Source organism: Corvus brachyrhynchos, unplaced genomic scaffold, assembly GCF_000691975.1.
Source record: "Corvus brachyrhynchos isolate BGI_N302 unplaced genomic scaffold, ASM69197v1 scaffold312, whole genome shotgun sequence".
NCBI lineage: Eukaryota > Metazoa > Chordata > Aves > Passeriformes > Corvidae > Corvus > Corvus brachyrhynchos.
In genome coordinates, this window is record NW_008236640.1 from 143988 (window position 1) to 161505 (window position 17518).

General features: G+C 46.2%; 2 protein-coding genes across 10 annotated transcripts in view; one reads left to right on the forward strand and one right to left on the reverse strand.

Annotated features, from left to right (window-relative positions):
* The window catches only part of SOS1 (SOS Ras/Rac guanine nucleotide exchange factor 1), a 45899-nt gene extending 41790 nt beyond the window's left edge, over positions 1-4109 (forward strand). For 2 of the 3 annotated variants that reach the window (XM_017726688.1, XM_017726687.1), the window contains 3 exons: positions 1-151; positions 1197-1315; positions 2521-4109. In XM_017726688.1, coding sequence (XP_017582177.1) covers positions 1-151; positions 1197-1315; positions 2521-3024 — 774 coding nt within the window. In that variant the 3' untranslated portion in view covers positions 3025-4109. The remainder of the gene's footprint in view (positions 152-1196; positions 1316-2520) is intronic. The other variant, XM_017726689.1, reaches the window with a different exon arrangement.
* Positions 4110-8168: 4059 nt separating this feature from the next.
* Positions 8169-17518, reverse strand: part of ARHGEF33 (Rho guanine nucleotide exchange factor 33) — a 30746-nt gene continuing 21396 nt past the window's right edge. For 6 of the 7 annotated variants that reach the window (XM_017726695.1, XM_017726693.1, XM_017726694.1 and 3 more), the window contains 6 exons: positions 17428-17511; positions 16557-16640; positions 15684-15832; positions 14643-14828; positions 12192-12945; positions 8169-10598 (listed from right to left, as the gene is read on the reverse strand). In XM_017726695.1, coding sequence (XP_017582184.1) covers positions 10461-10598; positions 12192-12945; positions 14643-14828; positions 15684-15832; positions 16557-16640; positions 17428-17511 — 1395 coding nt within the window. In that variant the 3' untranslated portion in view covers positions 8169-10460. The remainder of the gene's footprint in view (positions 10599-12191; positions 12946-14642; positions 14829-15683; positions 15833-16556; positions 16641-17427; positions 17512-17518) is intronic. The other variant, XM_017726691.1, reaches the window with a different exon arrangement.

The following is a 17518-nucleotide window of genomic DNA, read 5'->3' on the forward strand; positions in this document are numbered from 1 at the left end:
AGCCGCATCCCAGAGACCGAGACGGAAGCCACAGCATCTGCCCCAAACTCCCCCCGCACCCCTCTGACCCCTCCTCCTGCTTCTGCCACTTCCAGCACCACGGACGCCTGCAGCGTGTTCGACTCGGATCCCTCCAGTCCTTTTCATACAAGTACGTGCTCACAGCCAGCCTGCCAGGCATGTGCCAGTCACATTTTGTGGTGTTAGGCAGGGGAAATCAGGTTTAGCCTTCTAAAGTACTGTAAAAAGAATTGCTTTTGTCTCCTTATATTTTCAGTATTTCTTACGCCCTTTTTCTTTAAAAAGTTTTTATTATAAAGGAGAAACTGAACAGAATTAGGGGTGTCACTTAAGGACTGTTACAAGTCTTTGGAGGAGCTGTCAATACTGAAGGCAGACGTAATCTCTAGGGCCCATACATGTCCCAAACAAACTTGTGGGATTTGCTGCCATATGTATATGTGTGAATGTATTCGGTGAGTATCTGATGGTGAACAGTGAGAATAAAAACTTAATCTTTTGGGGGTGCCTTATTCTGCTGCCTGCAATTCAGAACTGATTTCAGTGTACATGGATGGTTTTCCTGCAGAACTTAAAATTCATGTTTCCTTGCTTTAAATCCATCAGGACCTATCCACACCTCTTTTTCTTCTGTCTTTCCCAACATACAAGGGATCTCATATTTTATGGTGTGCTCTCAGTATTTAATAATGAATATAGGCTCCTTTCACATATGAGGGCTTGCAGAGGTTACTCCTGCATTCAGCTGGTTGCCACAAGGAGGTGAAATGATTTGTTAAAAGCAGAAGTTCCTTAGCAGAGCAGTGCCATTGCAGAGTGTTCAAGCCAGGTCTTTGCAAAGCCTTCGCAAAGGATTTCTTTGTTGTTGGGTCCACTGACTGCAGGTTCAGGGTATTGTTTTAGTGCTGTTGTGACATAAGAAAAAGTTTGTGATGTGGCTTTGGTCTTGGGGATTACTTAAGAATGTTCAGGAACTGATAGTCACAGAGATCTTTGCAGCTCAGAAAAGCAGTTTCTCTGGCAGCTGCAAGTTAGAGGCTTGTTTCATTGTCTTTATTTACCACCTCCTTGATTCATGATGCTTTTTATGAGCTTTATTATTTATGGCACCTCTATTGGCAGCAATATTGAGCTGAAAGTTCATCATTAGCAACATTTTTTTTTATGTCCACTAGGATCTGCTTCTGTGTCATCCATAAACTTTACCAAAACTTCAGATGATGCTCCTGTCCCTCCTCCTGTTCCTCCACGAAGAAGACCAGAATCTGCCCCAGCTGAATCCTCCCCATCAAAAGTAAGTAAGGAGAAAAAAGGTCATTTGTTTTTCTGGGAGAAGAGGGGCAGGGCATGATAGAAAAGTAACTCTTAAAGACAGTACATTTATTTTTTGAAGAACTGTATGAGAAAGAGTAAGCAGCTATGTATTTGAAGCCTTCACACCTCTGCCTCGCTATGTCTTGATCTCAAACAAATGAAAACAGATGGGACCTAAATTTAGGGTTAGAAATGTCTCATCTACTCGTGAGCTATGCTCAGGCCCTTGCATTGCTTTCGAGAACTTGAGGCTTCAGGCAGATGTTTCCATCTGGGATAATTGTTCCAGAGTATCATTTTAGGATATATGAATGGGAGTAAAGAACTGATGAACAGTAATGATGGAAAGTGCTGTACACAATTCAGTCCTCTGGAAAGTTTCACCAGAATACTTGACCCTGATGCTGTGGTGCTCAAGGGCTTGCTTTCCCCTCTTGCTTGCCCATCCTGTCTGCCTGCCTGCTTAAACCGTTGCTACATTTTCCTTTTGCATTTGTCTGGCAGCTGGGATCTGATCCAGCCTTTGTTGCAGACAGTGTCAAATTTCACTTGATTTCAGTGGAAGCTCATTTGTGAATTCAGATTTGAAAATCCCACTCAAAATATATGTCTTTGAAGAGAGCTTCTAAGTGGCTCTTCAGCAGTTATTTTCAGACTACAGGCAACTGTGTTGTCAGTCAGCAGAATTTAACACATCACCAAATTGTATTTGAAAACATTGTGTACGTGATAGGGTGTTGGAGACCAGTTATCCTGTTGCTATGGTCTGCATCTTGGGAACTGTTCACTTCCATAATTCTGACTACTGAACTCCATCTTCTGAGCACAGTTTATTTTTTCCCTGTTTGGCATCATCATCCCTTTTCCTTGTATTCTTGAACAAATATCTGGTGCATTTACCCACTCCAAGTGCTTGTTGCTGGGGAGGTAGTTGAAGATACCCAAACCTCCCCAGCAAGCAGACCTGGAACTAGCAGGGAAATTGTTGCTTTGACCATTCTTTGCCTTGCCCTTGTCCCTCTCTGTGCATCTTCATTCCTTCCATCCTTGGCTGTTAACTCATGTGTTGGTGCACCCCTGTTAAGAGCAACCTGCAGTGCGGGAGGGGCCTTCTGCTTCACAGCAGGGTCTTGTGCTTTGCTGCCGCTCTGGAATTTTACTGAATGAAATGTTTGTGTACCTCAGATTACTTCTGCACACCTGGACAACCCACCAGCAATCCCTCCTAGGCAACCAACCTCTAAAGTGTATTCTCCAAGGTACTCGGTGCCTGATCGGACCTGCATCTCTGACTCCTGTGTTACCACTGCAAACCCTCCCGAGTTACCGCCACGGGAACCTGTGCGAACTCCAGATGTTTTCTCTAGCTCACCACTACACCTCCAGCCTCCACCCCTGGGGAGAAAAAGCGAACTTGGTAACACCTTTTTCCCAAACAGCCCCTCTCCGTTCACGCCTCCTCCCCCCCAGACGCCTTCTCCACATGTAGCACGGAGGCATCTGCCATCGCCGCCTTTGATACCGCAGGATGTGGACCTCCCTTCTGTTGCTGGACCACCTGTTCCTCCACGACAAAGCACTTCTCAACATATCCCAAAGCTTCCTCCAAAAACTTACAAAAGGGAGCACACACACCCATCGATGCATCGGGATGGGCCACCCTTGCTGGAGAATGCCCCCTCCTCCTGAACTGTCCCTCGCGCTGGGAGTCGCATTTTCCTGGTGCTATGTCTGTTGCTGGCAATGGATGCACTGAACCTGGTGGTGTCAAGGAGTTGGGATGTGTATGCCAAACACTAAGAACTCTCCAATGCATTGGAAATGTAGTGTACAGAAATGGAATTGCAAAAACAGACTTTCTAGTGGAAAACCCGGTTAACTTGCTATTCTTGTTTTAGTATGCAGGACATTGTTCTAAAGTAATTGGACAGCTGATTGTACCAGAAAACAGTCTGGAGAGACTTCTTTGGCCAATGAGCAGAGACTGTGTTTGTGTAATGATCAATAATGTCCAGTACAGGAAGGAAAAACAGTCTTGTATCCATCAGTTCCATACAGTGGCACAGTTTTTGGAATGAAAACATTATGCACTTTTTTTTAAATCTCAAACAGGGAACTTTATATCCTTCTTAATTTTCCTTTGCTTTACTTACTCCCTGCTTTAAAATACCTTCCTAAAATTATGAGAAGGACTGTGAGGAAGATCTGTGGTACCTAACCGAGCTAGAATTGAGGCAAAGCACTGTATTGCGGTCCTGTTTACAAGTTGTTACAATGAGTAGTAGGGGGTACCTAGGCTTCACCAAAGAGGTACTTTATTATTATTTTCTGAAATACTGTGGTGCCAGTTCAAAAATAAATTTTTGCCAGGAAGCATAATGTCTAATTATTGCTTTCTTTAGATAGAGCTGATGAAAGTCTTACATCATTAAGGTGACAGCGAATTTTTTTTTAAAAAAGCAGCACTATCATCTGAAGCAAATATACTACATTTAGAAGACTGTTAATCTCTGCTAGGTTATGTCATGTTCCTTTTAAGGTTTACTGATAATCCATTTCATGGCTAGTAGCTATTCTTTTTCAGTCATGCCATGAAAACAGTCACTTGTCAACTTCCATAGCTATTGTCATGTTTTACTAACAATAGATTAATCAGCATACATAGAATTGCCTTGCAGTTGCATAAATCGTGTGTATATAGTGAATGTTGCATAAATATACTTGCAGATTGTTTTTAATTTAATTGAAATAAAGATAAAGATATGTTTGGCTGACATATGTTAAATTATTACATGGACAAATGTTCAACTTAGTTTTTCAGTTAAGCACTGAAGGGGATAAAAGCCCATCTTGTGGTACATATTTTTCCCACTTCAATGTATGTATTTTAGTTATAAGAGACTAAAGAGGTGGTTTTGGCATGTTGCAAAATAATAATTCCGTAATATTTGAGAAGCTGGGTTACTCCCAAAGTGAATTATTATACCCTATGAAATGTTTCACACATCCTGTATGAGACATGTTAGAAAAAGTCAAACTTACATTAATCTTTACAGTGGCTTTCTCTGTCCAAAATACACATGACAAACAGGTATGTTGTAAGTATTCTGACATGGTTTATCCGTAACCCTGCATGCTGCTCTTCGACTCCAGACCAGACTGGGACAGTAATGGTGGATGACAGTTGTTGAAGAAAAGGAGCTCCCTAATCTCCTCTGCAGTAGGTATATGAAGCATAAAGTGTCTCATCTTCAGTTCATATGGCTTATGGGGCAAGTAAAATTCCCTCACATTTCCTCTTTGGAAGAAGAACACATTTCAGCAGCTTGGCAAGCTGTCTCTCCTAAAGATGGTGTTGGTTGAATAATGGCAGAAATCGCCTTTTTTAATGCTTTCAGCAATGCCGTTGATCAGGGCCCTGTGACCCTTTAGTGTGGTCATTTCATTTTGGAAAGCATTTCATCAACAGGAATGGCAGTTTTCAGCACAGTCAAATCTTGAAGTTGTCAGTTGTATTCCTTCTTTGATGTCTTTAACAATGTTGTTTTGAAACATTTTCTCTGGCAAAAGAAAAACAAAGTGAAGTTCTCAAAACCTTGGCTTCAGAGGAGAATGTTATATGGCAGCTTTGTAAAAGCTCAAGCCACAGGAGGTGTAGTTTAGGTTATGGGTTCTTTGGATAAAAACACCATGATGAACATACTGTTGGCAGTGTTGCCTAAATTATTAGCTCCTCGGTGGGTTAGCAGGAAAACTCCATAAAATGAGTCTTTCTGATCTGTATTTCTTCTTCAGCACCCTCTTGTCTGTGCTGTTGTGCAGCCAAGGCAGAGCAGGCAGGAGGAATCACCCAGTGGCCAGGTTGCTCAGTCAGGAGAGACCTCACATGGCTCCTGCTAATCAGCAGATTTCTGAAATGTCAGTAGGTCTCTGCTTTCCTTTGTGGAGTGGGGAATGCTGTTCCCTGTTTGTGGCTGAGGATAAAAGTGCTTTCCTGGTGAGATACTTGGGCAAGAGGGGACAATGGTCACCATGCAAGAACCTGAAGTAAACATTCTTTGGAGCCCATGGGTCAGTCACAGTGCACCAGTCATGGTGTTAACTCAGCTGCAAACAGGAAGGACTGAGAAACCTGTAGCTTTTAGGAGTTGAATACAACTGCTAAGCCACTGGTTTGTGTCAGGACAGCTTTGTGTTAATAATTTCTGATCTGGAATGGCTTCTTCTTTGGATCATATTTGCATTAGTGACAATACTTTTCACATAGAAGATTACGTCATTTTAATGATGCTCTCTGTCTCCTTGGTAAAATGACCCTGATTGGTCTGGTATGGCCTGGGGTGATGATGTGACCTGGACAATGAAACATGCTTGTGTGGAGGCCTGGAGAGCTGCTGTATTAGTGTAGAGAGCTGATGTGTGGCTAAAGTCAGCCTAAACCACTGCAAACTGTGTAGGCAGGGTTATGTAGCAGAACTTCATAGGTTTATAAGAAAGAACCTTTTTAGGCAGGGCCTCTTGCAATTGGACAGAGTAATGGCTTTAAACTAAAGGAGGGTAGATTTAGACAAGGTATAAGGAAGAAGTTTTTTACAGTGAGTGTGGTGAACCACTGGAACAGGTTGCCCAGAGGTGAAAGATGCCCCATCCCTGGCAACATTCAAGGTCAGGCTGGAAGAGCTCTGAGCGACCAGCTCTAGGTGGAGACGTCCCTGCTCATTGCAGGGGGTTGGACTAGATGGCCTTTAAAGGTTCCTTTCCAACCCAGACTGTTCCATGATTCTGTGGTGATTTTGAGGGTGCTGAGCATTTGTTTCTCTTCAGCTGCTGTGTGGGAAGTCGCTGTTGTGCTGCCTGGTGACCCCAGGGTGACACGTTACTGTCATGGCATTCAACAGCCCCTGCAACATTTGTCTATAACAAACTTGTCTGCTACTGGAGAATGTTATCCTCCTTCAGGGTTGATACCATGGAAGCACTGGAGTGCTCCATCCTCAAGAAGCCATTTCCAGTGTGGACTAACCTGTTTCTCTAATATGCCTCTCTTAAATCAGGGAGGGAGAGGTCTGTCTCAGTAAGAGCATGCTAGTACACTGGATTTAGATCCTTCAAGTTTTAGAGTGACATTGTGGGATATTTAATTATTTTTCTTTTGTGTGTATTTTAAATTAGATTTTTTGGACTAGATGGCCTTTAAAGGTTCCTTTCCAACCCAGACTGTTCCATGATTCTGTGGTGATTTTGAGGGTGCTGAGCATTTGTTTCTCTTCAGCTGCTGTGTGGGAAGTCGCTGTTGTGCTGCCTGGTGACCCCAGGGTGACACGTTACTGTCATGGCATTCAACAGCCCCTGCAACATTTGTCTATAACAAACTTGTCTGCTACTGGAGAATGTTATCCTCCTTCAGGGTTGATACCATGGAAGCACTGGAGTGCTCCATCCTCAAGAAGCCATTTCCAGTGTGGACTAACCTGTTTCTCTAATATGCCTCTCTTAAATCAGGGAGGGAGAGGTCTGTCTCAGTAAGAGCATGCTAGTACACTGGATTTAGATCCTTCAAGTTTTAGAGTGACATTGTGGGATATTTAATTATTTTTCTTTTGTGTGTATTTTAAATTAGATTTTTCCCAGTGATATCACTGGAGGTACTGCTGTTGAACGCAGTAGATTACTGTGCTTCATGGAAAAGATTGTTGAATTGTCATTTCTAAACCCAGACAATGCACAGGTGAAGTCTTTCTTCGGGAGAGAAACCTGTGGCCCATTATAGGTGTAAAAACAAAAGTGTTCTTAACTTACTTTGTAAATTCCATTCCTTATTTTCCATTAAAAAAACAAACCACCCTTAAATGCATTTTTCTGTCCACTGAGAGCAAATTTACCTTTTGTGTTCAGTGGAAAATAGTGCATTATGAGGGAAACAAAGTAAAGAGTAAGTTTGGAGGTTTTTTTACTTTCTAGCCAGCAAATGTGAAATCCTGTACTGGGTGGCTGAGAAGTTGAAAGGGAAAAATCAAATCAGATCAAATCCCTTTTGCCAGATGCATGACAAGTTAGCTGCCAGATATGCAGAACATCTGTAGTATTTTTAAAAAGGAGGTAAACAAAGGTAGGTGATCAAGGGCACGTGTTGTTGGAATTGCTTTGAAAAGTTTGTTGAATCTATTTCGGAATAAGCCTTTTTTGTTTTGAGTCTGGGATGGCTGACTTGAACAGGGAGTGTAGCCGTGGAGAGGTGTGGTCTAGAAGAGTCTGAGGAGATGAAGATCTGTCACAGTGAGCTACACCAACAACAGGATCTTGACCAGAAGCCTGGAGAGTGACTCAGCTGAGTTCTGAGTAAGAGTCTTAGAACCTTGTGTAGGGAGCAGTCTTCTTGCATGGCTGGACTTGTAGGGATACAGGATTGTGTAAGTAATGTTGCCTCAGAAAGGGACCAGAGCAGCACCTGTTTCTTCTTTTAATGGATGCAGCCTTCTGGCTGATTCAGTGCAAGAGGCAACAGCGTTATTTAAAGGCAGCATTTATTTGGCACAGGAAGAAAAATAATCCAGAGTACACATGTACACTAAAGATGGATTTGAAATGGATCCTGCAACAGGTTGTGTGTGTGTGGTGCTGAGCATCATTCATTCATATTATTTACATTTGCAGATTCTGAGCAGGTACAAGGACATCTCAAGTGATAAGTATAGGCCTGAAAGTAAGAACTCAGAATCGAAAAATAACCATCAGTTCTGACTGTGCCTTAAATCATTAAATAGCAGCTGAAATCCACATGCATTTTACAAGCAAGGGTCTGCCACTTTGGAAGGATTTCCTCACCCAGGAGATGTTAGCAGGTAGGTTTATTTTCCTTTGTCCTGTTTCTGTCCTGGCATCTGCCTGGCAAATATGAAAAGCAGGTTTGTTCTATGAAGGATAAAAGTGTCATTACATACATGAGACCAAAACCACAAGCATCAGAGCCCTTGACAGCATCAGTGCATTACAGTGGACGCTTGTCCATAATGATACAACTCTGGTTCCAAGGACAAACAAATACTTCTGTCGGTGGCTGATTCCTGGGCAGAACAAACAGGTTTTGCTGATGCTTCAGTTACAAGGATCTGGCTCTTCCTACATAATTTCTATCCTGGCCCTGCACAATCTGACTAAAAGCTGCCAAGTCCTAGGAATTGTCTTGTGATTCAGTGGCTGGTCGGCATGGGGCAGTCCTGACTGGAAAGGGCCAGGGAATTTTTACTTTTATGAGGATGTGAGGGAAAGGGAAGGAGATGGAAGGGGTTTGGGGTTTTTGCCATTAGAAGCCTTACATTAAAAAAAATCTCCCCAGAGTAGTTTCCAAAAGCTAGGGGAGGAAAGTATGATACTTCTTTCCTTTTTGTAAGGAGGAGAAGTGAATTTTTGTTCCATTAAAATCTATGGGAGAGGCACCAACTAAAACATTTTAATCTGTGGTTTTGCTTGGTCACATTCTTGAAATGTTGGGAAAACCTTGATTGCACTAAAGAAGGGGTTTTGTCTGTATGGATAGCCCTTTTCACACACACCTTTTTCCCTCCAGCAGAGGAGGAAAAGCAGGCGGTAGATGCAGGTCAGTCGACACTGGAGAGCTCTGGGCCCTGTATCTGCAGTGAGACTGGCCACTGCATCCAAAGACACCTGCTCTGAGCCTCCCCTGTCCTGCTGCCATGGCCAGGAGAGCCATGCAGCGTGGTGGGTGCTCTTCTCTTGGCCCCAAATTCAGCCACCCTTGCACTGATGCGGGGAGTGCCAAGCCCCCAGTCTCACAGTATTTCCCCCAAGGCATTGCTGTTGGCCCCATGGAGACAGTTCACAACTTCTTAAGGTGAAGCTGTCCTTCAGACAGACCAGTGTCCCAGGCTTGTCAAAACGAGGTGATAAAACCAGAGTTGCTCTTGAAACTGCCCTCAGAACATCCCAGCTTCAGGTAACACCAGAGCTCACCAGTACTGCACTGGTCACACCACTGTGCCAGTGGTGCTCTTGCAGCTGGTGTGTGACATGGGTGTCACAGCAGAGCTTCTCTCAGTCTTCTGCAGAGATCAGAGTTACTGAGGGTTTGTCATGTCCAGGAGGGGTGGCCTGTTTGTGGCCTCCTTGATCTGTGCTTGCACAAGAAGGAGGGCTGTGAACATGGTGCACCATCAACTTTCCTGTGCTGGTGCCTCAATTTTCAGCTGGAAGAACCATTCCAATGGAACCATGCACGTGATGGGGCTTGTGAGGGTGTCAGGCCAAACAGCTGGCAAAGTGTATTCCAGGTGTGTTACAGACCAGGAATCAGGACACTCTTGGGCACTACCAGTGTCTGCATTGATCCACACTGGGAATAAGGTTGAGAAGAGTCTGTCTCTTGTGGCAGGCCCTGGGCCCAGCCTGCATCACCTGCCTGGAGGCAAAGGTGATTCTGAGAGCAGAAGCAGTGATTCCTACAGCAGCAGGCAATTCAGGAAACAGCATTCACATAAAAGGTGAAATAGGATTTTGGGGAGTGAGAGAAGTCCAAAAGAAAGGATGTCGCTGATTAAGCAGTGCAGGTGCTTCAGCTGATGCTTCTTCGACCTGGCTGTCAAACCACCTGGGTAATGCGAGCTGGCCTCCCGGTAGACATCTTTGATGGTGGTTTTTTGGAAAGTAGAGGAAAGAAGGGAATTTTAGACTTCTGGCCAGGATGCCAGGGCTGCAAAGGTAACCCTTCTATTGTGGGTGAGCCCAAATAAGACCTGCCTTGAGTTTAGAAGAGCAAAGATGTATGGCAAATCAAGCAGTTTTGGGGGATGAGGGGGAGGAGAAGATAGTGGGATTCAGCCAAAGCTTTCCAAAACTGAGGGAAGTTCAGTCAGATAGGAATGAAAGCTAGCAAGTTCCTGTGCTTATTGGACCTGCTGGTTGAGCTCCACTGCAACCCAAGGCCTGGCCCTGCCCTGTGCTAGAAAGAGCAGGATGCATTTGTAAGGCAGTTGTGAGTCTCCTCTCCCCCACCCTCCACCCTCTGTGTTAGTGAGGGGGATCCTGGGGCCTTGCTGTCTGTCTCCACCCTCGGGGACCTGGGGAAGCACTGCTGTGCTTTGGCTGTGGCCTGCCTTTCTTGGGACTGCTTATTTCTTTTTGAAGAGCTTGCGGAAGGAGCTCCGGAACCCCCCCTTGGGCTCGTGCCGCGGGTTGTGGTCGCTGAAGGATGTTTGCTCATTGTCATCCTTCTGGCAGAACCTGGTGTTGTCTTCTGCATGGAGCTCCTAAAAGGGAAAAGACAATTTAACCAGCATTTGCAACCTCACATTCTTGTTCCCTTCTCTCTATTTCTCTCTCTGTGCTAGGAGGGACCTGGTGGGTGAGGAGGTGCTGACAAGGCTGGGAAACAACACTGGTACCTCTGCAGAGAGCTTGTTGCTGGCTCTAAGGCTGAGGCAGTGACAGAGGAGTAGGAGGATAAGCATTGTTAGAGGGAACTGGAGCCTTTCTTGCTAAACTTTTTGTTTAGGGGAAGCTCACTAGCTTCTTTTGCCACTGAGGGAGCAAGGCAGCTTGGGCAGTTGGAAGAACTTCCCACCCTCTCCTTTCTCTCCTAGGACAGGGAGGCATCAGGCTTCTTGAGCTGTGATAAGGTGTGAAAGACTTCTGCTGGCTCTGCTGCTGCATGGTTTCATATCTGTGGGGCAGAAGGCTTCATTGGCACACCTTGTGGTAAATGTGCCACTAAAAGATCTTTCCCTCTTTCAAGAGAGTGCCAAGCTCCTCTCAGCCAGACTCTGGACAAGACCCTTTTCTCCAATTCTGCCCACCACTGCCATGGTGATGTTCTTTGCTCCGTGGGGGAGAACATGTCCTGCATTTCTGGACAAGCTCCACATCTGCACCCTGCTGTGGGCCATAGCTCTGTGCAGGTGAGTGCCAAAGAGCTCACAGGCCCCTTTCTCTGGGGTGGCTGTGTTCCACCTCTGGGGTGGCTGTTGACTCTTCTCCCTCTACCTCATCTCCCCTGTTCAGCCATCCACCACCTCCTTTACTCACTAGGCCTTTTACTTTCTTCTCTTTTGAAGTTTCCTTGCTGCCTTTTCAGTCAGGCTGTCAGAACCTACCTCCCATCATCATCTGCATCTACAGCCTCCTATCTGAGCATCTCACAGCACCCTTGGCCTCTACCTCCTTGGCTGTGACAGCCCAAAGTTGACTCTGTGAACTATAGAAATATTGCTCCTGCAGGACCTGGTGTCCCTGAAGGGTTAGAGTGCTGTTTGCCATGTCCCATCTGAGAGACACAGTTAATGGGCTCTGACTGTTCTCACACAGACTTTGGCATGGGTCTGTACAATCCAGGCAACAAATACAGGTGAAACAAAACCTCTGTACCAGATCCTTGCTGGTGTAAATGGGCTGAGCTTGGCCAAGTCATGCTGGTTTATACTGGCATGACTTACCCAGCACTCCTCACAGCAGGTGGAAAGGCACCTGTTCAACTGGGTGCCAACCACAGCACTAATTTTGAACAGCTTTGTGTAAACTTTGTGACCTGCTCAGAACATGAACCTGGGGGGGAAGCTCAGTGACAGGTGGAGACACACAAGAGGCTACCTTGTCTCAAGGGTGTGCTACCTTGTCTCAAGCCAGCTGTGCACCTCAACCCTGTGCTTGTCCCTGGGGAAGATGTGTGTGAAAAGGAGCTATCTTGTCCCTCCCTTGGGCATGTACATGCAGCTGAGGACTTGGAAAGTGTGGGCTTGAAAGCTGTTTTGGCGTGTTCTACTCTAACTGTATCTCAGATCTTTCTCCTGCTGCTGCTGCACCACCATGTGCCTTTTTTTTTTCTCCTCCTATTTAAGCCTCCTTACTTCCAAAAAGCTCGGTTTTTCACCCGCTCCTCTCTGTGGGGGGAAGTAGCTCCTTTGGGAGCTTCGAGATGAAGCTGAGATCAAGTGAGGCTGAACATTCCTGTCCTGCTTCTGCTGCAGACGGCTCCCACTGCTGCTCCGTGTGCTGTAGAGTCTGGTGCTCACGCCCTCTGCGCTCCGCGGCAGCTCCTTCAGGGACCTGCTCAGCTGCTTCCCTTTGCTGTGGAACATCTCACGCTTGTAGGTGCTGCTGCTCACGGGAGTGCAGCTCTTAGGCAGTGGCTGCAAGGCATGGTCTGTCCTCTCGGGTTCTGAGGTGAAGTTCACAGGCCTAAGGAAGCAAATATCCAAGCTGGACTCGGAAGAGGCTGGGGAGCAGTTCTCAAAGAGAGCGAGGTTTTGGAAGGTGTCATCTTCGTAGGGGCCTGGCATGGTGAAAACCTCCCCAGGGTAGTCAAACTCTTCGTAGCTTGGTGCAAAGTTCCTCGCATCCTGCAGCAGCTCCACAGAGGTTCTGATGGCTCTCTCCGTGTTCCCCACGGCGTCAGCCGGTGGCGCTTCGTACTCCATTTCAGGGATGGATTGCAAGGGGGCTGTCAAGGCCTTGAGTTCCTGCTCTGTCAACTGAGAGGAGGCAAGGATGTTCTCTGGCCTCTCGTGTTTTCTGCTTTCCATCTCCCAGTCAGGGGGCTTTACAGCCTGGATGTTCTCCATCACCGTTGGCTGGGGTTTCTTCATCTGTGGCATCAAATGCCTTAAAAATAAACAAAACAAAACAAAACAACAGACGGAAGTGGAATACTAAAGGATGACAGAGACAGCATGACAAGTCCCCCCCCACCCCGTCACTCCCCCAGCCCTATTGTGTTCATTTTATGGCCAAAAGGTATTCTCCTGCCTTGGAGAACAGTAACAGAGGTATCACTTACAGAAATTGCCTGGCTGGTTAGGAGGACCAAACTTGGAAAGACAGAACTGCTTATCCAGTAGCTTTGGCTGACTTTGGTACTCTACAGCATGAAATGAATAGAAACTGAGATGAGAAGCCAACTGCTCCATCTCTCTCCTGTTCATCTGCATTTTGGATTTTAACTTTTCTTCTCTCTCTGTAATGTAGGAGCTATGCCTCACTTTCCTGTGGTCTGGTTGTCTTTTCAGGTGGATAAGGTGGATACCTCTTGGGTAGGGTGACTTTGTCCCCAAAATGTGTCAGGAGTGCTTGGAGGGCTCCTACCCTCCCTGTGTTCCAGCTGAGTCTTCAGTTCAGGGTGGTTGTGGGGGTGGTGCCAGCTGAGGCTACCAAGATGTGTGCCTGGAGCATCCTATCTGTGAGAGGAGGGAGATTGTCTTGGGCAGCCTGGGGAGAAGGAGGCCAAGGACTGATCTGTAACACTACTAACAGAGGGGGACTGGGAATGACGAAGCCAAACTCTTGTTAGTATCAAATGAGATAAAAAAGCACAATAGCCACAAACTGCTGGCATAAGAATAAAGTTAAGTCTAGTGTGCTTCTCTGATCATCATCTCATTTGGCACCTGTCAGGCTGGAAATGGCCAAGGGGGAACCATACAAGGAGTGGCTGAGGTCACTTGGTCTGTTCCTCCTGGAGGAGACTGAGGGGAGACCCCATCGCAGTCTGCAGCTTCCTCACGAGGTAAAAGCAGAGGGGCAGGCACTGATCTCTTCTCTCTGGTGACCAGTGACAGGACCCGAGGGAATGGCCTGGAGTTGTGTCAGGGGAGGCTGAGGTTGGATATCAGGAAAAGGTTCTTTACCCAGAGGGTGCTTGGGCACTGGAACAGGCTCCCCAGGGCAGTGGTCACAGCACCAAGCCTGACAGGGCTGAAGAGGTGTTCAGACAATGCTCTCAGGCACATGGTGTGACCCTTGAGGATGGCCCTGTGCAGGGCCAGGAGTTGGACTCGATGATCCTTGTGGATCCTTTCCAACTCAGTATATTTTGTGATTCTGTGAAGATTGCCAGGTGCTACCAGTAGCCCTGCCTGTCTTGAATTAGTCTTGTGTGGTTTTGAACCCATTTTGTACTTGTGTCTAGTGATAGTGAATCACATCACTCAATTATGTGCTGTGTGGAAAAGTTTTTTTTTTTTCCCTACTCTGAGACCTTGGTCCTGTTTCCCAGCTCTTGTAATGTTGACAGTGAATAATGCAGAGTGTTACTGTGCACACCACTGTCAGGCCTAAACAAATGCATGTCCTCCCTAACATACCATTAAGGCAGCCCTGGGTAGAGCTCTGAAACATTTCCTGCTGGTAAACCACATGGTAGGGGATAGCAGGATGGAGCCAGCCCTTCATCTCTCTATCCATATACAGGGAATGGTTTTGGAAATGACAGCCTGTAGCTGCCTGGTGTCACTGGCATGGTGTGTGTGAGGAGAGAGTATTCAGCCTACTTTGAAGGCTGCCCATGAGGACAACAGGCTTACGGGGTGGTTGTGCCAGAGGAAGGTGCTGCTGGGAATGACTGTATGGCCTCTTCAGTGTGGATCCCACTGTCCCGCATGGATGCTGCACTGGGTGTTGGAGAAACCTCCTGGCTTGTACACTGGGAGGTGAGACCTTTGTACAGCTTCACCAGGGACGACCTGAGGGAGGAGAAATCCATCGTCGGGCTAAGAAATAAGGCAGGGAATGAGCACGAGCGTGTAGAATCACAGAAAACAGGACTGGGAGGGACCTTAATATTCCCGTTCACCTCTGCCCACCCCAAGGAAGAGCCTGTTCCACCTAGTCTGTTCCATTCAGCAGGGCATCCTGCTTTCTGTGGTGTTCTTAATGCCTCTCCCCATAGCAGTCCCTCCCCAGCAGTCTGCTCCAGCCCTTCACCACCCTCCATACTCGGAAGCTTCCCTTGAAATTTGATCTTGTCCTACACCCCAGGTAAGTCATCACAAGGAGCAAAGGCAACCAGATTCTGATGTTAGTAACAAGCCTTGATTTGAAGGAATTGTTCTGAACTGCAACTTGAGAATCTACATTCAGGGTAATTTCTGTCACAGTTCATCTCAAACAGGTTATGGGAGGCTTTTGTTTCTCCCACCTCCTCCCCCAGTAAAATAAGATAAGACCATTCTTTTGGAGTCTCAGCCCATAAGGGAAACAGTCCTCAGCTTCACCAGGGCCTGGAGCTGCCAGAGCTAAATCCCTGTCTGTTTTCCCACTGGGGAGTGACTTTGCCACCAGCTTAAAGAATCAAGCCACATGAAACATGCGGCTGCTATGTTTAGAAGGATTTAGAAGTGATCTTTCTTTCACTCTCAGAGTTAGGCAGAAGGACCCACCCCAAATCTGACCTCAGATGGAGGGCAAATGCCAATAGTGGTTCTTCTCCAGCATTCAGATGCAAAGGGCTTTATTTCAACAGAGCAATATGCCTGTTGATCTTGCCTGGACCCAAACCCCGTGTTTGCCAGGCTTCCCCCACACCTCCCTTCCCTGGTGACAGAATGGGCTGATGTTGTGCTTACTTCTTCAGCTTTTTCCTCTTCTGTATCAGCAGGTCTTCGTTGCATTGGAAGAGGAGGCTATAGTGGGAGATGAAAACCCGGAGGCGCTGCACACACACCAGCAGCAGGTAATAGTCAGGGTGCTCTTGCTCCGTGAACTTCAGGACATTCTGAGGCACAGAGGAGAGCAGGCTGTTTGGAGGCTGTCCTGACCCTTTCTGGGGAGAAGGCACTATTGGAACCATGGATTAGGGCTCTGGAGTGCTCATGGCACTGCCCTGGGGCAGCTTTTCTAGGCAGCATGAGTTTCTGAGGGACTTGGATGGGGCCTGCCTCCCACTAGTCCAGTGCAAATGCACAAGGAACCACTGTAAATGTAATCATGGGATGTGTGGGTGATGCACTGGTTGAGTTTAGCTTTGGATGAATAAACCAATGTTTTGATTTTATAGGGCTTGCTTTCTGTGTATTTGCCTTGTCTGAAATGTTTCACTACGATTCAGATAAGCCTTCTGTGAACCAGAACTCTTTTTATCAGCCACCTCTCTGTAGGGCAGGTTGTTGGGCCCTAGGAGCCCTCTCAGGTGTGTCACATCTCTGGCCTCCTGTTTTCCCAGAGCAGCAGGCAGCAGAGCCTTTGGCTTCCCAGGAGACAAAAGCTGTTTCTGTCAGGTCAAATGGAGAAACTGGCAAATATAAGCAAGCCTCATGTGAAAAAGAGGAAACTTAAGCTATTGTTAGCTGGCTTTCCCTTTCAAAGTTTTTTGTTCTTCAAAGAACCCACTGGGTTTGCCAGAAGCCCTGTACCTGTACAGGCCCAAATACCAACTCTGAGTTAAAAGTCGCCTGATGTGATAAGAGTTCAACAAGACAGTTTCCATCCTGGGGCCCTACCTGTAGATGAATAAGGTATTCAGGGATTCGCTGGACTATATGAAAGAACAGAATGTAGAGATCAGACTTGATTTCTTCTTCTACCTGAAATAGAGAAAGCGACTTAAGAGTCTTTTCCACCCATAAAACACATCTGCTTCCAGGTAGTTCTGTGCTTTAATGAGTAGTTATGCTGTAAGGAGTTACAACAGTTCACAGGGGCACACCAGGCATTTAGGTTGGGGATTATCTACTAGGGACACTCAGCCTAATTAAGTAGGTTAAGTGTGTTGAAAGTGCACTAGTTAAGTTTCAGTGAAACCCCAAGAAGATGCTGTTGTTCAGAATGAAGTTCTTAGTGTAGGCTCAGATGAACTGAACAAAATGAGACTGACTTCTAAATTAAAAAATCTTGGAAGCAAGCAAATGTGGCCTGGTTATTGCACTTTAAACTACCTTTATATTTAACTTTCCTAGTTTAAACCCAGAATCAAGGGTGTGAGACCAAATGCCTGAAGCTGAAAGTGAAGACTCTTCTCTATAAAGGACTTACAGCCTCACTCGATCTCTGTTTGGATGACTCCTCCATTTTCCAGGAGACAGTGCCAGGAAAAAGTCTGGATAGCATGTGCATAGGTAAGCTTTTGGGAGGTTTAATCTGAGACGTTGTTTCATGGCACAGCAGAAAAACAGCTTTGGTTTCAAACAGTGAGGAAGGTGTTAAAGCTGCTTTTTGTAAGTGCCTGTCAGCCACGGCAACCTCCAGGAAACTGGCATTTGGCAACAGAACAAGTGGATTGGCAGGAGAGTCCTATCATGGGCAGGCATAAGAGGAAGAGATCCAGGCTTGCATGTTGCCATTACATGCCTGGGAAGCAGGCAGGAAGTTTACCTCCTTCAGGATCACCACGTGGATCAGAGAGATGCATTCTGGCAGGTCCCTCAGGTAAGCAACGTAGTAGTCCAGAAAATTATTCTTAAGA